At 38.4% G+C, this 24319-nt stretch overlaps 1 protein-coding gene across 6 annotated transcripts in view; it reads left to right on the forward strand.

Moving 5' to 3' along the window:
* DYNC1I1 (dynein cytoplasmic 1 intermediate chain 1) overlaps positions 1-24319 on the forward strand; it is a 318572-nt gene that overhangs the window by 249693 nt on the left and 44560 nt on the right. For all 6 annotated transcript variants that reach the window (XM_003252524.4, XM_030822121.1, XM_030822119.1 and 3 more), the window contains 2 exons: positions 2833-2966; positions 6499-6643. In XM_003252524.4, coding sequence (XP_003252572.1) covers positions 2833-2966; positions 6499-6643 — 279 coding nt within the window. The remainder of the gene's footprint in view (positions 1-2832; positions 2967-6498; positions 6644-24319) is intronic.

A 24319-nucleotide genomic window follows, 5' to 3' on the forward strand; every position in this document is an offset into this window, starting at 1 on the left:
GTGGGTTTGTTTTTCCCTACACATAACACCATCCTGGTTAAAAGAGATGCCTACTTAATGGAACATAGTTCCTAAAAGCCAAACCCTCACATCCTAGAGGAGCTAAAACCAATGGATGCACTTGAAAGAGTGGGGCTTGCTTTCAGCAATCTTCTCTTGAAGCCAAAACCCATTTCCTTTACCACAAATCATGTAATTATTGTAATACATTAATCCTTAGGTCAGTTTCAAGTGAAAATGAAATAATCCATTCTAAATCATAGTAATTATGGAAGTTGCCTATGGTATGAATTGTACTTACCCTACAGCATTGTTGAACAAATGAGGTTGGAGCTCAGCAGAGCAATCCCTTATGGGTACTTGAATTGGAGGGAAGGTAACCCAGCAAAACAGAAATCCAAGCCCTTGCTTGTATCCGTAGCCTAGACAACAGCCTGTGTGTATGAAGAAACCATCTGTTTTCCCCTCTGGAATGTTTGTTAGTATGGCTGCTGTCATTCCTTGCTCAGTAAATGAGAAGTCAAAAACGAAAAAGTTCCAAAGTCTGCAAACCAATACTGGTTGCAACAATGGGAACCAAACAAAGAAATAGAAGTGGGAGAGGCTGTCAAAGGGAGGCGACTAAATGCAACTTGCAAGATATGTGTATGTAGACAAACACACAAGACATATGCATACACACATGAACACATACACACACGCTTTTTCCATATTTCTTTGTGTGAAAAAACAGTATTCACTATCCTCCAACCAAAAACAACAGAGAAGGAGTCATTGTTATAGCCTTTGACAAAAATGTAAGGAAACATGAAGAAAACTGCAAAACGATATCTAGGAGATAATTCTCAATGTTAACATTCCCATATTCTTTCCCAGATTAAAAACCCTAGAATGTCTGTCACACAATTTCAGAAGTTAAAGTTTCAAAATGTACATAAAGAGACAGGGCATGGTGGCTCACACTTGTAATCCCAGCACTTTGGGAGGCCGAGTTGGGAGAATCATTTAAGCCTAGGAGTTCAAGACCAGCCTAGGCAACAGAGCAAGACCTTTTTTCCACTAAAACTTAAAAAATTACCTGGGTGTGCTAGCACATGTCTGTAGTCCATGTTCCTTGGAAGGCTCAGGCAGGAGGATTGCTTGAGCCCAGGAGTTCGAGGTTGCAGTGAACTATTATCACACCACTGCACTCCAGTCTGGGTGACAGAGTGAGACTTTGTCTCTTCAAAATATAATAATAATTATTATTATACACACACACATGCACACACACAAAAGAAAATATGGAAACTGTGAAGAACCAACCTCCTTTAAGCCTCCACAAAATACGGATGTAAAGAATACTAAGTTTTTTTAAAAATAATTTTAGAGAGAAAAAGGAGAGAGTGCTAATAAGCTGCTTACAATTGAAGTTCCTCTATTTTTGCTGATCTTTAACGTTATAGAGGGCTGGAGGGATTGATATTTTATGGCTTTGTCTTAAAATTCTCAGCAATGTTTTGTTTTCTTTTAAAAGCCTGAAGATTATAAACAGACATAAGAGCAATCTACTTAGGAATTTTTAATCACCCATTTTGCTCATTACACATATTTATTTAGGTTAAAACCAGTCATATGGTGGCTCTAAGTCCATTTGTATTAGTTTTAGCATGCTCACAGACTCCTGTGTCTATACAAAGATAGAGGATTTCGTGACATGGCTTCCATGGATGGCAGGGAGGAATAGGGGCATCCAACAGTTGTCCTGGTCTTTCTCTCTCCCAAATGGGTAAAGGGACTTTTCCTTCCTTGCTGCTAATATTAGTGATGAAGTAGATCATTGGATGATCCAGTTATCTGTATGACATAGTCACAGCATCCTCTCCTTTATCCCAGTTGCTGATGTGCACCCTATGTGTGGATATCACAAACTTTGAACACATCACAGGATCAGAATCGGTCTGTGCTGCTTAGACTGTTAGCTTGTGCTTTCAATTTAATGGACTTCTTGGCTGAAATCGTTTATTTGCACAAGAAAGACTAAACTCTCAAGCAACTATAATGATGTGATACCTCAGAATGATTTTTAAAAATTATTTCAGACGCACAAAATAGGCTATTTGATGTAAATAGCCAAAAATACTCAGAGATATTAGTTATAATTGATTATTCCTTTCTGTCATTAAACTTAATTCAGCAGTATATCTTTTAAGATTAGGAATCTTTAATTCTCAATTTAAAAAAATCATATTATAAAATAAAGACTCCCATTTGCTATTTTAAAGATGTATTTAAATATTGTTCTTTTTAGGCTTATAGCCTATTCACCCAATGGCTGCCCTGCATGAAATCTAGTCCCTGTTGAAATCTGGTTTTTATGACCTGACTGACAACTGTCTGGTTTTTGTTCATGGAGGACACATACTCCTGCTTTGACAAATTTGCTTAGTACATCTGATATTAATACATGTGTATTCTCACAAACAATTGATTTTGAAAATGTTTGTAAATACAAGGGTATTGTGTGTTTTATTAAAGCCTGGAGATGACAAGTGTAACCATTACAGTATTATCTTTAGTTTCTGCACCATTAGTTTCAAAATTCTCACCTGTCATCTCTGCCTGACTTAAGAAGCAGCAGCACATGCTGATGAAATCCAGCCGGCCTGAAACCAGAGATCCACAGAAGCATGAATGTCAGGGGCAGTAAAGCATGGTTTCTGGCACAGCCGGGGTCTTTTGTAACGCTGTGTGAAAAGCAAACAGACGATTTAGCCAAATGATTTTTCCGTGCTATCTTTGGCATGGCAAGGAGTTGACAGATGGAAATGTAACCACACCGTGTTTTGGTAGGAGAGCATGGAGCTGGTGTACAATAAGTCAAAGCCTGTCGCTGTTACCGGAATGGCTTTCCCAACGGGAGACGTCAATAACTTCGTGGTTGGCAGTGAGGAAGGTACAGTCTACACGGCTTGTCGTCATGGAAGGTGATTTTCTGTTTCCTTACTGATGAGATGTTCTTCATTTCCGAAAGTCTGTTGTCACATTCTGGATTTTAACCACCTTGCATTATGAGAAAGCATCTCTGGAAAAATGGAAAGCACAACTTTAAGTCTTCATTATCTTAAAGAGCTACATCTGCTCTGGTCATTAGCCGTTCGTAAGACTGTGGTGGTTCACACTGCCTTGAGGGAAAAAAGCTCAAGCTTCTGAGCCTATCATAACAGACCACTTGCACCTTCCCAGCATCTCTGCATACCTTCAGGGTCTAGCCATGTGCCCATCAGAGATAACAATCCCCAGATATTTCTTATCCCTCCATGCCTCAATGAGTTTGTATATTCAACTTCTTTTACCAGCTCTAGCATTTCTCCCTTTTTAGCCTGGTTAATTCCTCCTCATCATTCAAGAGCCAGCACAGAGATCATTCCATGTGAAACCTTTTCTGACCCTTGGGCAAAGAAAACCACTCCCACCTTTAAGTCCCAGAGAATTTTCAATTCTTTTATTCATTCGCTCTTCCAAGGAATATTTACTAAGAACCTACCATGTGCCAGGCATCATCAACAGGATACATTAAAGAACAAGACAGACCTAGAGTTCATATTCTAGTTGAGGGTAAAATACTAATAAGCAAATAAATATATAGTTTAGGGTGGTAAGTACTATGGAGAAAATTAAAGTAGAATAAGTGGGATAGGACTATAGGCTGTCAAGTTGACAATTTCATATATTTTTCTTATGCTTCTATGATAGCATTAATCGTATTTTAGTTTATTCATTCATCTGCCATTTTTCTCTTACTACATTATTTCCATTTCATCTTTGATTTCCTGCACAGTACCTAGGACATAGTAAGTGAGGAGCTAAAAATATATATTGGGGATAAAGAAATTATATATAATGTAATCCATACAATCTAGAGAAGTGCCTTAAAAGCCTTCCTCCCAGTCAGAGGGGTCAGAACAGAGTGAGTCACACAAACCACCATGCAGTTCCCAGGTGATAAGAATTCTACCTTAACTGAGAGATTCACAATGCCCCTGGGAAAGAGTTGTCAGTATAAAGTGGAATCCAATAGTTTGGACTAGATTGTAAAATTGCATGCAAAACGTAACAGGTGGCCTCACGTCTTTTGAAAGGGTCACTATGTTCACACTGGTGCTTAATTAGTCTTTTTGCTTTAGTAGTTCTTATTCCATTGATTTTTTTTCACCTCTTGTACTCATCCCAGGCTATTAAGATTTAATGAAGAACCACAAATTGTTCCAAGTTCATATCCCTGTGTTTTTGTGATTTGTAGAAATGGCAAGCATCCATAGCTCAGCTATGTGACTTTTTCCATTCAAACTATACAAGCTGTGATGTCCCTGCTGTTCTGCACATAGAAACAAGCAGTATTTGCCCCCTCACATGATTCAAAGATGACTTAGGAAGATATGCCTCACAGTCCACTCCCAATGATCCTCCTTCATAAAACCTGGCTAAAACCACACATTAAAGCTTTATCAAAGCATAAAAAGATTTGATAAAGTTATTCATTCATAAACATATTTATTGTATGCCTACTTTGAGCAAAGTGCATTGTTAGGTGCTGCAAGGCCTGCAGACGTCATGTAAACCTGGTTTCTCTCTTCAAAAAACTGATGACAGTGAGAAAGATAAATACACAAATATCTGGAACATGAGTAGAATGTCTTAAGTGGCAAGAGAGGCATAGAGAGTATAGTAGGCCAGACCTGGAGTCACAGCTTTATCTGTATGTGTACTAGAATCAACAGGGCATAGGTTCAGTTGACTTAACCCATGGTTTTACCTAGGTCCTTAATTATCTACGAAGGCTATAGAATACATTCATTGATAATTTCCAGACTTCTTTCATTGCTATAAAGTGAATAACATTTTACATAATGAACATTCTTGTTCTGTGGCTATTGTACCTTCTAAGCACTATCAGAATATGCACTTTGGTTCAAAAGAAGGGTCCCTATGGCACACACCACAAATCTTTTTACAACAAGCTTAATTTTGCTTTTACATTGGTCCATCCATCTGAAATATAAAATACAGACCTTAGTAAAATTGTAACGTAGCAGGCATTGGCTTTGTAGTCATTCTAAATGGGTCGTATACGTCCATGGGGGAGAAGCAGGGGATTGCTATTTTTCACCTAACATAGAGAAGGTGCAAATCCACTTCCATAAATTAAACAAGGTCCTCATTTTGCACCCTATAAACCCTTTCAGGATGCTGTTAAGAGCAAGTGGAGTCTCACCAGGGGCCACTTCAAAGATCAGTTCCTCGGGTTCATTAGAACAAATTTAAATGATCATGTGTGGAACTGCTCTTAGCAGTTTCACTGGGCATAATTTTTGAGTGCCTGTTACATGGAACACACACTGCCACACTTTGCTCATGATTCCAAATTTTGCTAAGCACATTGACATTTATTGGTGCTCTAGAGGCCCAAATGTTTTAATAACTGAGCTCATTTTTATTCTTAGTGACATAATATTAGGATTCTACAATTCCTACATATTTGTCACATTTATAACCTCATTCACATGAATATTTTAAATATAACATTTTTGGTATGTTTTCTCACATCTTCCTAATTGTATATGATTGCATGCAGAATACTATGTGATAATAGAGGGCTGCAAATAATAACATCTTAGTTAAATAAGCAAGATATCTCTGTGTGTAATTTTTTAAATGTCTATCATTATTTCTCAAATGTGCTTCTGTTTTATAAAAGGACTGAGATGTAAGTTTGTCTCTTTTTCTTAGCTAGTTTATTCAACAAGTATTTATTGAGCACTTACTATATGCCAGACACTTGGCAACAAGAAAGACAAGATACCTGCCCATATGGGATTTACAGTGGATTTGTAAATCTCTCTTCTGTTTTCAGTAAAGAGAAAACATTATTTTCTCCATATGATATTTAAATTATGTGCATTATTTTGTGGTGACAAGGGTTTCCACAAAGTGTTACATTTTTAGCTATGTTAATGTAATTTAAGAAATTTCCTCGAAAAAAATAAACGATTGTTCCTTCAAGGATGGATGGAGTTTTATAGTCAATAGGTTCCCCAAAATGAGATAAAGCAGACCATATGCAAAATGCTATCTCAAGAATAAAATAGTCTTATAAATATAAAAGCTTCAGAGACCTAAGTGTATTTGTTTCCATTAAAATAGCTGCATCAGCAATGATAAGTTTGAGGAATTCCGCAAAAAGAATTAAATAATAAATATTGATATTAAATTCTGTATTTTAAAAAGATTTCATTGCCCCACATTGTTTTTAAATAATCAAAAATAGGGTAACATATTTGCAAACAATTTCTTTCAGGGTAACTGTAAAAATGATTTCATTTTGGTGGTGTATGGTTGTTCTAAATTATGGAAAAGTAATCATGCAGAGTTGAGGGTTTTTTTGTTTTGTTTTGTTTTTAAGCAATCATCGCTTTTCAGAGGTTACTGGAATTCTGCTCATGTGTGCTCTTCCTACAGCAAAGCAGGTATTGGTGAGGTCTTTGAAGGTCACCAAGGGCCAGTGACAGGAATTAACTGCCACATGGCAGTGGGCCCAATCGACTTTTCTCACCTGTTTGTCACATCATCATTTGACTGGACTGTCAAACTGTGGACTACAAAGGTAAGAATATCTTGACTGAAATTCTGAGATAATACATAAGGGCAGAGGATGGTTTTTCATTCCCTGGAAACAGTTGTCCCTAAAGCCTTTTCCAGGCAACCTGGCATTGGGAATTCATATACCTTCTGGTGAGCCCAGTCTACCTTAGAGCTAGTTAAGTCCATTTAATTTACTTTTACACATATAGGTAAGACTTGAAAACACTCTAATCATAAAAAATTCGAACAATTCAAATAATGATAAAGCTGCAGTTCTCCTCTACCAACCCCAACCCCAACCCCATCCACAACATCCCCTTCACTGCCTGCACCTCAGTCCCCTCCCCAGAGGTAAACTTTTATCAGTTTCGTGTCTATGTTCTGGAGCTTGGTGGTATCTACTTAACTTACATATGTATCTATAGAAATATATGATTTGGGACTTGGGGTTTTTTTTTGTTTGGTTCGTTGATTGGTTGTTTATTTTTATTTTGAGCTATTGGAGGTTTTTAAGCTGGTAAATGGCCCTATGTTATGTTTTAAAAGGTAATTCTGGCTGGGAGCTGTGGCTTACATCTGTAATCCCAGCACGTTGGGAGGCCGAAGTGGGTGAATCGCTTGAGGTCAGGAGTTTGAGACCAGCCTGGCCAACATGGTGAAGCCCCATTTCTACTAAAAATACAAAAATTAGCCACGTATAGTGGTACATGCCTGTAGTCCCAGCTACTCTCGAGGCTGAGGCAGGAGAATCACTTGAATCTGGCAGGCAGAGGTTGCAGTGAGCCTTGATTGGGCCACTGCATTCCAGCCTGGGTGACAGAGCCAGACTCCATCTCAAAATAAAATAAAATAATCCAGTCTATCATTGTTGGACATTGTGAATAGTGCCGCAATAAACATACGTGTGCATGTGTCTTTATAGCAGCATGATTTATAGTCCTTTGGGTATATACCCAGTAATGGGATGGCTGGGTCAAATGGTATTTCTAGTTCGAGATCCCTGAGGAATCGCCACACTGACTTCCACAATGGTTGAACTAGTTTACAGTCCCACCAACAGTGTAAAAGTGTTCCTATTTCTCCACATCCTCTCCAGCACCTGTTGTTTCCTGATTTTTTAATGATGGCCATTCTAACTGGTGTGAGATGGTATCTCACTGTGGTTTTGATTTGCATTTCTCTGATGGCCAGTGATGATGAGCATTTCTTCATGTGTTTTCTGGCTGCATAAATGTCTTCTTTTGAGAAGTGTCTGTTCATGTCCTTCGCCCACTTTTTGATGGGGTTGTTTGTTTTTTTCTTGTAAATTTGTTTGAGTTCATTATAGATTCTGGATATTAGCCCTTTGTCAGATGAGTAGGTTGCAAAAATTTTCTCCCATTCTGTAGGTTGCCTGTTCATTCTGATGATAGTTTCTTTTGCTGTGCAGAAGCTCTTTAGTTTAATGAGATCCCATTTGTCGATTTTGGCTTTTGTTGCCATTGCTTTTGGTGTTTTAGACATGAAGTCCTTGCCCACGCCTATGTCCTGAATGGTATTGCCTAGGTTTTCTTGTAGGATTTTAATGGTTTTAGGTCTAACATATAAGTCTTTAATCCATCTTGAATTAATTTTTGTATAAGGTGTAAGGAAGGGATCCAGTTGCAGCTTTCTACATATGGCTAGCCAGTTTTCCCAGCACCATTTATTAAATAGGGAATCCTTTCCCCATTTCTTGTTTTTGTCAGGTTTGTCAAAGATCAGATAGTTGTAGCTATGCGGCATCATTTCTGAGGGCTCTGTTCTGTTCCATTGATCTATGTCTCTGTTGTGGTACCAGTACCATGCTGTTTTGGTTACTGTAGCCTTGTAGTATAGTTTAAAGTCAGGTAGCGTGATGCCTCCAGCTTTGTTCTTTTGGCTTAGGATTGACTTGGCGATGCGGGCTCTTTTTTGGTTCCATATGAACTTTAAAGTAGTTTTTTCCAATTCTGTGAAGAAAGTCATTGGTAGCTTGATGGGGATGGCATTGAATCTATAAATTACCTTGGGCAGTATGGCCATTTTCACGATATTGATTCTTCCAACCCATGAGCATGGAATGTTCTTCCATTTGTTTGTATCCTCTTTTATTTCATTGAGCAGTGGTTTGTAGTTCTCCTTGAAGAGGTCCTTCACATCCCTTGTAAGTTGGATTCCTAGGTATTTTATTCTCTTTGAAGCAATTGTGAATGGGAGTTCACTCATGATTTGGCTCTCTGTTTGTCTGTTATTGGTGTACAAGAATGCTTGTGATTTTTGTACATTAATTTTGTATCCTGAGACTTCACTGAAGTTGCTAATCAGCTTAAGGAGATTTTGGGCTGAGACAATGGGGTTTTCTAGATATACAATCATGTCATCTGCAAACAGGGACAATTTGACTTCCTCTTTTTAAGAAAATGTGGCACATATACACCATGGAATACTATGCAGCCATAAAAAATGATGAGTTCATGTCCTTTGTAGGGACATGGATGAAACTGGAAAACATCATTCTCAGTAAACTATCGCAAGGACAAAAAACCAAACACCGCATGTTCTCACTCATAGGTGGGAATTGAACAATGAGAACTCATGGACACAGGAAGGGGAACATCACACTCCGGGGACTGTTGTGGGGTGGGGGGAGGGGGGAGGGACAGCATTAGGAGATACACCTAATGCTAAATGACGAGTTAATGGGTGCAGGAAATCAACATGGCACATGGATACATATGTAACAAACCTGCACATTGTGCACATGTACCCTAAAACCCTAAAGTATAATAATAAAAAAAAAAAAATAAATAAAAATTAAAAAAAAAAAAAACTACAATGCAGGTGAAAAAAAATAAATAAATAAAATAAAATAAAATAAAATAAAATAACATAAGTAATTCTGTCCATGCTTGAGAGCAAGAAGAAAAGCAGAGACCACTTGGAAGGAAGGCACAGTAATCTAGGAAAGAAATGACAGTGACTTAAACCAGTAGTCTGTGATGGAGATAAATAAATGGATTTGAGAACCATTTAAGAGATAAAAGCCACAGAAATTGGTGATTGATTTGTTAGAAGTAAGGTAGGAGAGGGAGTCATCAGCAGATAACCCAGGTTTATGACCTGGGCAGCTGGTGAGTTGTAGCACTCACTATACTGGAGAACAGCAGGGAAAGGACATGCTGAGGCAGAGCTTTGCATATGTTGAGCTAAAGGTGCCTGGGAGAGAAAACTGGCTAGCCATATGCAGAAAGCTGAAACTGGATCCCTTCCTTACACCTTATACAAAAATTAATTCAAGATGGATTAAAGACTTAAAAGTTAGACCTAAAACCATAAAAACCCTAGAAGAAATCGTAGGCAATACCATTCAGGACATAGGCATGGGCAAGGACTTCATGTCTAAAACACTAAAAGCAATGGCAACAAAAGCCAAAATTGACAAATGGGATCTAATTAAACTAAAGAGCTTCTGCACAGCAAAAGAATCTACCATCAGAGTGAACAGGCAACCTATAGAATGGGAGAAAATTTTTGCAACTTACTCATCTGACAAAGGGCTAATATCCAGAATCTACAATGAACTCAAACAAATTTACAAGAAAAAACCAAACAACACCATCAAAAAGTGGGCAAAGGATATGAACAGACACTTCTCAAAAGAAGACATTTATGCAGCCAAAAAACACATGAAAAAATGCTCCTCATCACTGACCATCAGAGAAATGCAAATCAAAACCACAATGAGATACCATCTCACACTAGTTAGAATGGCGATCATTAAAAAGTCAGGAAACAACAGGTGCTGGAGAGGATGTGGAGAAATAGGAACACTTTTACACTGTTGGTGGGACTGTAAACTAGTTCAACCATTGTGGAAGTCAGTGTGGCGATTCCTCAGGGATCTAGAACTAGAAATACCATTTGACCTAGCCATCCCATTACTGGGTATATACCCAAAGGATTATAAATCATGCTGCTATAAAGACACATGCACACGTATGTTTATAGTGGCACTATTCAAAATAGTGAAGACTTGGAACCAACCTAAATATCCAACAACGATAGTCTGGATTAAGAAAATGTGGCACATATACACCATGGAATACTATGCAGCCATAAAAAATGATGAGTTCATGTCCTTTGTAGGGACATGGATGAAACTGGAAACCATCATTCTCAGCAAACTATCACAAAGACAAAAAAACAAACATTGCATATTCTCACTCATAGGTGGGAATTGAACAATGAGAACACATGGACACAGGAAGGGGAACAGTATGCACCGGGGACTGTGGGGGGGTGGGGGAAGTGGGGAGGGATAGCATTAGGAGATATACCTAATGCTAAATGACGAGTTAATGGGTGCAGCACACCAACATGGCACATGTATACATATGTAACAAACCTGCACATTGTGCACATGTACCCTAAAACTTCAAGTATAATAATAATAAAATAAAAAAATAAAAAAAAATTTTTTTTAAAAAACGGTGCCCCAGAGAGGCATTTCAAGATCTCCATTAGGCAGTTTGATATGTGAGTCAGAAGAAGAGAGAGACCTCCAAACAGAATGTATGCACTAGAATAGCAGTGATCTTCACAAATGAGTAGTTTTTTTTTTTCTTTTTTTGAAACATAGTCTCACTCTGTCACCCAGGCTGGAATGCAGTGGCACTATCTTGGCTCACTGCAGCCTCTGCCTCCCAGGTGCAAGTGATTCTCCTGCCTCAACCTCCCTAGTAGCTGGGATTCCACAGCACACACCACCATGCCCAGCTAATTTTTGTATTTTTAGTAGAGATGGAGTTTTGCCATGTTGGCCAGGCTGGTCTTGAACTCCCAACCTCAAATGATCTGCCTGCCTTGTCCTCCCAAAGTGCTGGTATTACAAGCATGAGCCACCACACCTGGCCCCGGAGTGGATTTTAAAAGAAACACTAACATGCAATCTGGAGGGAGAGCAATACTTAGGAAATAAATAGGAGAAACTGAACTAGAAAAGGGAGATGAAAAAGTAACCCAGGAAATAGAAGACAAATTAGAATTTTCTTTGCAGCTTCATAGGTATTAATGGAAAAAACCATGTCAAGAGGACAGAATTTGCTTTTAACTATATGAAAAGATAACAACCTCATTTATAAGAGAAATTAAAATTAAACCAAGTTGAGAAACATATTTCCAACTATCAGATTGACAAAAATCTAAGTTTTGCAACATACTCTGTGATGAGGCTGAAAGAAACCAGCTATTCTCATACATTGCCATTGGAAATGCAAAATGGCTCAACACTATGGAAGAGGATTTAACAATATCTAAAAATAATACATGTTTTAACAGAACAATTTCCACTTCTAGGAATCTATGCCAAAGATATACCAGCAAAAATAAGACAGAAGACATATGGAGAAGGACATTCACTGAAAGATTATTTGAATAGCAAAAGAATGAATACAACTCAAAAATCTCTATCAGTACAGTGCTGTGTGAATCAAAAGTATGGTACTTCCACCTAAGAGAGTAATATTATTCAGGTATAAGAAAAAATGAAGAAGACTTCTATGTACTATTATGGAGTGATCCCTAAGATACATTTTTAAATGAGTAAAGCAAACTGGAGAGAAGTGCAAATAGTATATTATCATTGTTTATATACTTAGAAGTTGAAAAGATAAACAAAAAAGTTACTTATAGCAAGACAGGAAGCTAAAAGAAAAAAGTAATAGCTAGATTCCTTTGAATATACCTTATTTTTACATGTGATTTTGGAACCATGCAAATATTTTACATAGTTATAAAAGAAAATGAAATAAATTTAAAAATTGATTCCTAAAAAATTTAAAGTAACATGAATCAACTTTAATATGGTTCAAATTGGTAGCAAAATCTTACATGAAAGAATGATTTGAAGTGACTTTAAAACCTGTATGTTTGGTATACATTCCTAAAGGGATATATTTTAAGGATTTTTTTTAAACTACCAAAAAAAATCTAAACTACTTCTAGTACTCATATTGCTACTGCTATCCTGAGGCCATTGTATTTGTATCATAACATAAGTTAAATTACTATGTTGGTGTCATTGAGAACTGAGATTATCAGCTTGATTGAAAGGAGATAGAGATGCATGCAGTTAAGTAACAATTCTGTAGTAATCCTGAATCTGAGTGGGAAGTATTATCTTTCAATATAAAAATAAGTAACAATTCAATTATTACTTATTTCAATATAAAATTCAATTGTTATTTATTTCAATATGAAAATAAGTAACAATACTGTAGTAATCCTGAATCTGAGTGGGAAGTATTATCTTTCAATATAAAAGAATACATATTCACTGCTCTGTTCACCAAAAAGATCTAGGAACGGTGACCAGTTCAATAGCAATGACATTCTTGATGCCCAGAATGTGCTCCCCAAATACAGGTTCCACTCAAGGAAACCAGGGATCCCAGAAGAAATTACTGATTCTAAGCATGGAGCAGAAAATTTATAAAATAAACTGAGATTATTTTATTATAACAAGCAAAGATGCTACCAAACACTGCAAAGTTTTTGTCAAAGGACTTGGAAGCCAAGTTGAGTAAGCTTCTGTTGGCCCAGACAACATCAATAAGAGTAATAGATTCATGAGTTCATAGCAATACTGAAGAAAACAAACAAATAAAAAACCTCTTTGGCCACCTATGGAGAATAGTAGGTAAACAAACTCATTATTTTGAAAACCAGTGAGTAAATGAAAGAATTAAACATTTAGTCCGTCTTTTCTATATGAATTGTATTTCAGGGTTACTAAATCATTGATGAGGGGACTTTTTCTTTACAGAATTCCAGCTAATATAGGAATAAAAAATGGGCCCGGGACTGTGCCTCACACCTGTAATCCCAGCACTTTGGGAGGCTGAGACAGGTGGATCACGAGGTCAGGAGATCAAGACCATCCTGCCCAACATAGTGAATACTTGTCTTTACTAAAAATACAAAAATTAGCTGGGCGTGGTGGGGCGTGCCTATAATCTCAGCTGCTAGGGAGGCTCGGGAGGCTGAGGCAGGAGAATCACTTGAACCAGGAAGTCGGAGGTTGTAGTGAACCGAGATCGTGCCATTGCACTCCAACCTGGTGACAGAGTGAGACACCATCTCAAAAAAATAAGAAAGAAAGAAATGACAGAATTTGAAAATCACCATTTTGCAAACACCATAATCTAGGCAATGATTATTGCTGATAATATTGTAAAAATAGAAACAACCTTTTTCATAATTACAGAAATACACAATACCACCTTTGAAGTAGGCTTACACCCAAAATTGAATCTGAATCTTATCAATCCTCCAGATCTCTGAATTTAGAAGATACAGATGCAAAACATTAAATAACACCACAGGGATGCAATCAGCCAAACCCAGACTGCTGGCATATCTGCAGGACAACTGATTTCGTTTCTGCAACAAAACCAAAAATTTTTCCTCAAGGGCAAATTGGAAGTGGAAACAATGTATTAAAAAAAAAAAAAAAAAACTTGGGACATTCCAGTGGATCTTAGAATATGGATCTTACATACATCTTGATTCAAACAAGCAACCAGGTGAAAAACTTTAGAAAGCTACCAGGGAAATGCAAATACTAACAATAATTTGGTGATATTTATGGAGTACTATTTTTAGTAATTTTTTTTTTTTTGAAATGGAGTCTCTCTCTGTTGACCACACTAGAGTGCAGTGGCACCATCTCGGCTCACTGCAACCTCCACCTTCCGGTTCAAGCAATTCTCCTGCCTTAGCCTCACGAGCAGCTGGGATTACAGGTGCCCGCTACCACGACTGGCTAATTTTTGTGTTTTTAGTAGAGATGGGGTTTCACCATGTTGGCCAGGCTGGTCTTGAACCCCTGACCTCGTGATCCACCCGCCTCGGCCTCCCAAAGTGCTGGGATTACAGGTATGAGGCACTGTGCCTGGCCAATAATTGTTATGATTCACTTTAAATGGTGTTACCTTTTAGGGATGCGTATCAAAATACAGAAGAAATTATATGATATTAGTGATTTGCTTCAAAATAAGCAGCTGGGAATGGGAGAGCTTGTGAATGTAGGTGACTAACATTGGTCATGATTGCTAATTATTGAAGCTGGATGATTGATATTAGTCTATCTCTGAATATGTTTAAAATTTTCTATAATAAACCTTTAAAAGGCAGAAAAAGCAATTAGTAATAATGGCTAATACTTCAGAGAAGAAACATCAGGACGGAAATATGTCCATTGTATTTAGCAACTCAGAGGCCACTAGTGTCCATGGCAAAAGCAGTGTCTTTGGAGTTTGTTGAGGGTGGGACAAAAAATTACAATACATTAAAGAATGAGTGGAAAGCAAGAAAGCATTAAAATCAAGATGTTTTCTTTCCTTTTTTTTTTTTTTTTTTTTCTTGAGATTAGAGAGAGCTCAAGGCTGTTGCTGCTATGGAAGAGCCTGTGAAGCAGAGTAGAAAATCCGTAAGTGTAAGGTAGAGAAAGGGCCATGAAAATGTTGCCATGCATGAATTCATAGCATGGACAGGGAAGTCAATTTTAAATCTGAGCAGCAACATCTCTTCTGTTGTAACAGAAGAGCAGGTAAGGATGGGATCATGTGTGTGTCCGTGTGTAGAGTTAGTGAAGGAAAGCAGAGCAAACTCTCCTGTGATGGCTATTTTCTTAATGCTGTAGGGGGTTAAATACTCTGCTGAGTGGGAAGTGGAGCTACTGAAGGGAGCAGATTTCAGCTGATCACAGAGGAGAATAGGAAGAGCTGATTGGGGATTGAAAGATGGACTCTGGTCAGTGTGGTGGGTCCAGTTGTGGTCAGAAACTAGAATGTTTTAGCAGCTTCAATCTTCAAGACTGATTTCCTCCAAGAAAGGGCAGCAGTGGAAATATGGGCATGAATGAGGGGGCAGAGTTAGATGGATGTGGGGCAGGAGCCTTACCAGAGTGTGATGGAGGGACAATAGATCAAGGAATCGGGAGATATGGACAAGAAAGCATCTGATGTTATTGGCTAAGGATGCTAAGCTGGATCAGAAAGGAAATAAAAACAGGAGAAAGTAAAGGGAGAAAAGGATTGGATGCCGCTATAAGATCAAAGAACAAGGATGAAGGAAGTAATTGAATAAGAGAATTAGTAACATAAGTTATTACTGTTAGAAAGTGGGATGTTTGGATTTGTTATTTCACAACTGAAATCATTCCAAGTGATTTTTTAAAAAAGTCAAGGATGTGGTCATGTGTATAGCTGAAGTCTAGTGGGGGTAGAATTCACTGCAAATGAGGACGTCACAAAAGGTCAAGGTGCTGGTGTGCTGTGGGCTTTGGAGTGGGTCAGAAAATAGCTAGACTGGGATGGAAAAGGAAACAGTGATCACAGTACCAAGGTCCTCAGTGAATTAGGAGGAGAGCTCAAAAGAGGTAGAGAATGATACAGCCAGATGGCCTGAGCTTAAAAGAAATAGGACTTTTTACTGGAGGCCTAAGGAGCAGTAAAATAGCCCTGAAGAGCAAGTGAGAAGCTGACCCTCTCACTATCTTGAAAGAGAATACATGATAATGAACAGCTTCTACCTGAGGAAATGGCAGAAGAGGTGGTGAGGTTAGGGCAGAGCTAGGATTCCACTGAGGCAGGCCGGAGAGGTAGCTTCCCATGAGAAGGCTGAGGATGGAGGCAAAGGCATGTATCATGGAATAAGAGATGTGGGGCAGGGGAATTGTAGGAGCATCAGGAAAGGAGAGTGCAGTGAGTGATTTGTTCCGGTGAAATAAGTACTAATAGAGATTTCTAAAAAATACTCTGAGACCCCACCGGGAATGGGAAGGGGAGGTGGAATAAAAGGGGCCAAGGATTCAGAAGAGGATGCTAATCGTTACATATTCTAGCACCATGAGGTTAGCATGAAGGGAGAGGGAATTAAAACACATTACATTGCCTTCCCTCTACTCCCACAGCACCTCCTGCCGCACCAAGTTTCATCATTAACCACTGTCAGGGAAGACCACATTGAAGCAGAAACTTTGTTGGAGTGGTTTACCTGGCAAACAGAGAACCAGGCTGCATTCCAGGCAGCTGAGTCAACAAATGTCCAAGCAGCCATTTTCATCCAAATGGCTGGAAGATTGGGATCCATTTAGGGAATGAGGCTGGAAAGATAGGTCTATACTTGACTGTGCTGATTTATTTTTATTTTCTAGGTGGTGACAAGTCATTTTAGGAGGGAATTAATCAAAATTTGATTTTAAGGAGTTTGCTTTGGAATACTATGGAAGATGAATTTGTGTGGGGAGCCAAGATCAACATTTATCGAGATCATACTGTGTACTGGGCATTGTGCTAAATATTTGAAATACATTAGTTCATTAAATGCTCACAATAAACCTGTGAGTAGATGTTAGTATCCCATTTTATATAAGAGGAAATAGGCACAAGAGAGCTTAAATAACTTGCCTGATGTGCTTAGTGAATAAGTGGGGAAACTGGGATTCAAATTCAGGTTTGGGTGACCCCAAGACTGTGTTCTTTTCCACACCATCGTGTTAAGCCTGGAGACAAGAAACCCAGTTGTAAGTCTGGTTTGGTCATCCAGGTGAGAGCCAGAATTTAGGCAGTGAGCTTGTAGAGGAGAACACCAATCTGAGAAATAAAATCAACCAGATGCAGTGACCAGCAGACCTGATTTGAGACGGGAGTCAGTGATGATTCTGATATTTCTGCCGTTAGCATCTGAGTGAAGAATGGTGGTGCCAGTGACTGAGACAAGACATGCAAGAGGAGGAGTGGGCTTGGGTTAGAGGTGGGAAATCAGCGGTCTGGGCATGCTTAGACTGAGGTGTCTGGAAATTCCCACAAGGTAATTGAAGATATTTGTCTTAGTCCATTCAGGGTTCTATAACAAAACACCTTAGAGTGGGTAACTTATAAACAACAGTCTTTATTGCTCACAGTTCTGGAGGCTGGTATGTCCAAGATCAAGGTGCCAGTAGATTTGGTGTCTGGTGAGTGCTCGCTGCCTCATAGATGATGCTTTCTTCTTGCATCCTCACATGGAAGAAGGGGCTAACAGGCTCCTTGGAGCCTCCTTTATAAGGATACTAATCCCATTCATGAGGGTGGAGCCCTCATGACCTAATCATCTCCTAAAGTTCCCACCTTTTAATACTATCACAGTGGGGATCAAGTTTCAACATATTAATTTTGGAGGTACACAAATATTCAATTGACAGCGTAATACGGAAGCTCAGGGGCAAAGGATGAGTTAGAAATATAGATATGACAGTGATCCATCATTTATTCCAAAGGTGAAAATTATAATAGAACATGAATTGAAGAGGCTATGAATGCAATCTTGGACCTGCTGATGCTGCAGGTGCTGCGGCGTGAGAACAGGATGCTCATTAAAGAATGTGATAAAGGCTGTTAAACACCAGAGATATCAAGAAATACACAGATGGCACGGCAAGAAGAGGGTCACGTGGACCTCAGTGAGAACAATTTTAGTGGAGCACTGGAGACAGATTGTGAGTGGTTGCAGAGTGAAAAGGGGAGACAGTAGACACAGAAAATATAGACTAGTCTTTCAGACATGAGGCAGTGAACATAAGGAGATAGAGAGGCAACTAGCAGGGAAAGCCAGGCCAAGGAAGGATTTTATTATTATACTCTCTGAGAGACCTGAGTATATTTGCGGCCTGAAGAGGAGCCAATGAAAGGTGTATGGTTTTAAAAATGGAGGAACAGAATTCACCACTATATAATTCATCCATGTAACAAAAAGAGACTTGTATTCCAAAAGTTATTGGAATAAAAATTAAATTAAAAGAAAAAACCAGAGGAAGATTATTTCAAGTGACCATGTCAGGTTTAGGATAGGGAGAAGAGGCAGGATATTGGTAAGACTAAAAAAAGGCTTACAGGTAGGTTTAGCTACATGGAAGTGGAGGGGGAAGGAGGAAAGAAGAGAGGGTCCCCCATTTCCTCGGTGGAGTCAGAGGCAGTTATCTGTTAACAAAGATGGGAACTGGGATGTGGTAGGGAGAGGAAGGAGGATTAGACCAGGTCCTGTAAGATATGAGACAGGGCCCTGACTACAGAAGATATCTGAACTGCATAAATTTGAGGACATATATTTTAGCTAGGGCTAAATAGCACAGATGTATTTCATAGGTGATATCTAATTTAAATTTTATGAGGTGATAAGAACAGTGCCAAGAATTGTATAAAATTGCCATTGTTGAGTCTCTTACAGGAATCTCCTGAATCTGACATTCAAAGCTCTCCACAGACTGTCCCCACCATTACTAGAGCAGGTGAACAGATCCAGGTTTGGGAGATGCACCACTTCTTTACAATTCTTCCAAGCCAGTGTTCTCAAAATGTGGTGCCAGATCAGCAGCAACAGCATTACCTGGGGCTTACTAGAGATGCAAACCGTCTGGGCCCCACCCCAGACCTTCTCTGTCAAGAACTCTGGGGATGGGAGCCAACAATCTGTGTTTTAGAAGCCTTCCAAGTAATACAGACGTTGCTAAAATATAAACAGCCATGCCCTAAACCACCATAAAGGTCTATTTCAAACTTCCCATCCTACAGAGCTGGTGGGGCAGTTCAGCTATGTTGAGGGATCCTTCCTTTCTCCCAGGGTTGTGTTAGAGAACTGGGGATCTGGTTTAGGGTTCAGACAGGAGAATGAAAACTATTGTCCCACCTCCAACAAGGTTTCCTCATATAATGAATATGCTACATGTTCTGGCCAGAGGTTGGTACTGTGAATGTATTTGAAACCCCAGAATAATTCTAACCCTTTATGGTGTTCTAGACAGTTATGCTTGAAACTTGACAATATGGGCTAGTGGCTTTCTCCTCTTCTTAATCTCAATGAACATAAAATTTAAAGGAAGCAGTCACATCTCTTAAAATTACTAATCACGGGCTGGGCACGGTGGCTCACGCCTGTAGTCCCAGCACTTTGGGAGGCCGAGGCAGGCAGATCACAAGGTCAGGAGATGGAGACCATCACGGCTAACATGGTGAAACCCCGTCTCTACTAAAAATACAAAAATTAGCTGGGCATGGTGGCGGGTGCCTGTAGTCCCAGCTACTCGGGAGGCTGAGGCAGGAGAATGGCGTGAACCCGGGAGGTGGAGCTTGCAGTGAGCCAAGATTGTGCCACTGCACCCCAGCCTGGGTGACAGAGCAAGACTCCGTCTCAAAAAAAAAAAAAATTACTAACCACATGTTGCAGGACTATGGCTAAAAATAACCTTTATCTTAATAAAAGAGGCAAAGTAAAAAAAAAATGCTCTCTTGAATATATTGGAAATGGAGTTTTTTGGCCTTTTTCCATCTTAGTGACAATGAGAATTTTCATGGAAGTGTAGCGGGGACAAAGATATGAGATGGGTAATTATTTTAGTCCCTTCTGACAATAATGATTATCTTCGTAATCTTTACTTTAAACTTATTGGGTAACTTGGAGTCATCTTATCATTTAAACAAGGCAAAGAAGTTTATAATAGAGTCTTAATAGGATTAGTGATAGCCTCACACTTCAGCTTTTAATTAAATAACATAAGGAAAAATCCGCCAAATCGTAGAAAGAATTGGTGCTAAGAAACCACACTATGAAATAGTATGAAATCAAATTTTTTTAAAGTCTGCAATGTAATACTTTGTTGATAAAATACAGTATAGTGATGGGGCGCAGTGGCTCACACCTGTAATCCCAGCACTTTGGGAAGCCAAGGTGAGCAGATCACCTGAGCTCAGGAGTCCGAGACCAGCCTGGCCAACATGGTAAAACCCCGTCCCTACTAAAAATACAAAAAATTAGCCACGCATGGTGGCTCATGCCTGTAGTTCCAGCCACTCGGGAGCCTGAGGTGGGAGAATTGCTTGAACCTGGAAGGCACAGGTTGTAGTGAGCTGCTGCACTCCAGCCTGGATGACAGAGACTCCGCCTCAAAAAAAAAAACAAAACAAAAGTGTAGCTCAAAAAGATAACCAAAAAAGATCAAAAGCAAACAATTCGACAACAAGAAAATTTGGCAACAGAAATAGGCATTTTGTACACTCTACTGCCCAAGAATTCACATGTCTAACATAATAAAAAAAATATTAAAAAAGAAATTCTGTATTCGAGGGGGAATGTCATGCTGGAATTAGCACAGTGAGCAAATTGAATCTCACCCTGAAGCCTATAGAGAAGTCCATATGAATTCACTTTGCATAGCTAAATGATTGCCAGAGAGACAATAACACTTCACATACTGAAAGAGAGAAGTGATGATTTTAAAGATCCAAATTTAAAATGAAACTTCTCTACATAGGATCTTAGAAATACTGCAGTTAAATGAAAAAGCATATTTAGAGAAAATGCAATCATTGTCAATTCTCTTTGTGATTTGAATAGTTAATATTTCCATTAATTTTATATGGTTTTATTTAAACTTTCCTTGAGGATTGAACAGGTTGAGTTTTGAAGTGGGACAAACATGATATTGCATATTTTGGGAGTGTTAAGTTCCTAAACAATACCCTTTCCCCCTTTCCCATCCTGTTTATCTTGTGCCTTTTTCTACCAAACTGCAGTTTCACCCTCTACAGCCTGTATTTATCCCCATGATTGCCACTAGACCTGCTTCTTCAAAAGTTGTCCTGACCTGCTTTCTTGTCTGTTCCAGGGGTCATTTTGCCATTTTCCTTTTCTTTGATGACTTTGCTGCTTTAATAATGTTGATTAGTCCCTTGGAACATTCTTTTTTCAATGAGGCTGCTTTTAGACTATAGTAAAAAAAAACTACATATTTTAGTCTATCCTTTTTGATCCTTTAAAAAATGTATTAAAAATGCATTGCCTGAATAAATTCTGTTGAGTACCAGCTCTTACCTTTTACTGTATCTTAACACATTAAATTTCCCATCCATCAAAACATGCTGGAGCTGATGCTCAGAAATAAAGTATGTACTCTTGGCTGGATTAAGACATTCATTATTCCACTCAGCTTGTCTGTTTGCTGAGGTTTTGGATATTTTTTTTTTTCCTGTGCTGCAGTTTAGTTTAGTGGCCAGACAAGTTCTGAGTCTTTGGATTTTTTTATCAATGCTTCCAGTTTGAAAAGTTTCAGTGGATTCCAATTAAACGTTGGGTTAATATTTATTTTGGTCCTGGTACAACTTCAGGAGGATTTAGGTTCATGATACTGTTCATGTATTTGCCAGGTCTGTCCCCTTCTTTAGACTTCAATGGGCTTATGTTTCTTCTATTTGTATTGAATCTATCTTCTAAATCCTTTCTGCTCTCAACTTTTGGGTCTTAAAATTCAATTCCATTATGTCAACTGATCAGGTATATGGCCTAACTTAACCCATGTGTTTGTATTTGGTGTGGATTTTGGACACCACCCTGGGGTGCTGTCATCCAAGAACCTTTCGTGATACACATTTGATTGATGGAAATCACTGACTTCCCCTGAATATATCTTGACATTCTAGACATTGTATAACCTTTCCTAGCAGTTAACATGCATCTCAATCCTCTCATCTTTTAACAATGACTCTGTTCTGAGAATAAAATTTTCTAAGTGACTGGAGAATTATGACTTTGCACAAATTAGAAAGATAATCTTCAATTTTCAAGCAACTACTGTGAAATCAATAAATAAGTATTACCTATTTCACTTTTACATCCTCTGTTGGGGTTAAAATATAAGATGGCTGTCTCAGCTGATTGTTTTCCCTGTTAGCTACTAGAAAAGAATAATTTGAATTTTATGAATAAAAGAGACAAGAAACATTTTTTCCTGAGGACGAACATTAGTTATTACTTTTTAAATATCTTCATTAAAATGATTATGTATTACAATAAATGTTAAGTATGGGTATATTATAAATAATACAATCATTAAAAAAATGTATCTCTTGAATCACAGTGAGTTTGCAACTGGGATAGAATTGCCATCCTTTCCCTGTAAGACTGTGAGCTCCTTGAGAGTAAGTCCCTGTGTTTTTTGTCTGTATCCCATTACCGGGCATAGTGCTTGGGACCTGGTAGGCACTGAGTAAATCACTGAATTAATACATGAATAAATAAATGCTGGTTTTTAAAAAGACGTACATTGAAAGCATACTATAGCAAATATTTAGTTAGCAGTAGTTTTGAGCAGTAAAATTCGTAGCCACAATTTAGAAATATAATAATTAGAAAATGAGGCTAAGCTTTAAAAATCCTTCTAGGAAATATTTAAACCATAACATTGAAAAAAGAAGGCAGAAGTTTGAAGGAGATTTAGTTAGGTAAAGGGAGAAAGGAAAGGGCATTCAAGCAGAATGAACAGAGTATGCAAAAACACAGACACATGAGATAGTTGGTACTCTCTAGCTGTGTGAACTTAGAAAAGTTACTTAACCTCTCTGTGCTGCAGTTTAGTCATCTCTAAAATGGGGATTAAAATACCTCCTATTTCATAAAGTTCTTGTGAAGATTAAATGAGTGAATAGTTGTAAAGATGTTAAAACCATGCTAAGTATAGAGTAAGAATATTAAAGATGTAGCAATAGTAATAATTACTACTATTACCGTTAAATAGTATGGTAATTGTTGCTGTTGTTATTTGGATTCTAAAGTGCTTTAGTGAGGCTGGAGCAGTGGGTACAAGGTGACTGGAAGAGAATAATGAAAGGACAGCTCTGGGGACAAAATGGAATCAGATGACAAAAGGCAAAAAGGCAGCCTTGTGATGCCATGCGATGGAGTGTAGACTTTCTTCTGAAGATGACAAAGGTGACAGCTTATGTGAAAGTGGGGCCACATCACCTCTTGCCTGGTGTCATGTAGACTGAAGGCGGGCAGTAAGGACATCTTACCTTCCCCTCAGTATTTTGAACAGTGATAGTGTAATGTCCTACCTCTGATGACTGCTCTATCAAATTACCAGCAGTATTTATGTTCCAGAGTAACCCCTGGATACATCCCATGCATCCCTCCTATCTCCACAGTAGTTGATTGGATTATGAATGCACACTCTCACAATTCCACCTCATAAAAGGATAGCAACTTCATTGACCGGAGTATTTACTTTTGCAATCCTTCATGAGCCTGCCCCTCCCATTTCACTACATCTAAGTTTTCAGACGAAGCCCAATTATGATTACAATAGTCATAATAATAATTGTAGCTGTATTTAACTGAATAATCACATGTGACTGGCATTATGCCACTGATGTCACATAATTTTAAGTGTATTTCTGTAAATACACTGCCACACGACCTCATCTGGAATGGATCACTGCAGAATTATCTCATCTGGCCTTTCTGCTAGCTTTATGTTTAGTGACTTCTATATTTTATCTTCAGTTTGGCTTTTCTTTTTATCAACTTATAACTGTTTTTAAATTTGGGGGCCAAATATATATTCCCTTCCTCATCCTTCTTGGTTCCAACAAACTCCTGTCACTAGCACTTCTAATCCTCACCCAAAACCCCATTAGTCTTTTCACACCTGCTCTCCAAAGTCTTGACTTCTCGAAAGGGATTTAAAAGTGTCAAGACAAAAAGACAGAGGTACTTTCATTTGTCTTAGATCTCAGGAAAGTATGTGTAGGCATATCTTAGTATATTTTAATATTTCTTTTATGATATCTATGTATTTCTTTAACTTGTTTCACAATTTAGTGCATAC

This window comes from Nomascus leucogenys, chromosome 11 (genome assembly GCF_006542625.1).
Source record: "Nomascus leucogenys isolate Asia chromosome 11, Asia_NLE_v1, whole genome shotgun sequence".
Lineage (NCBI taxonomy): Eukaryota > Metazoa > Chordata > Mammalia > Primates > Hylobatidae > Nomascus > Nomascus leucogenys.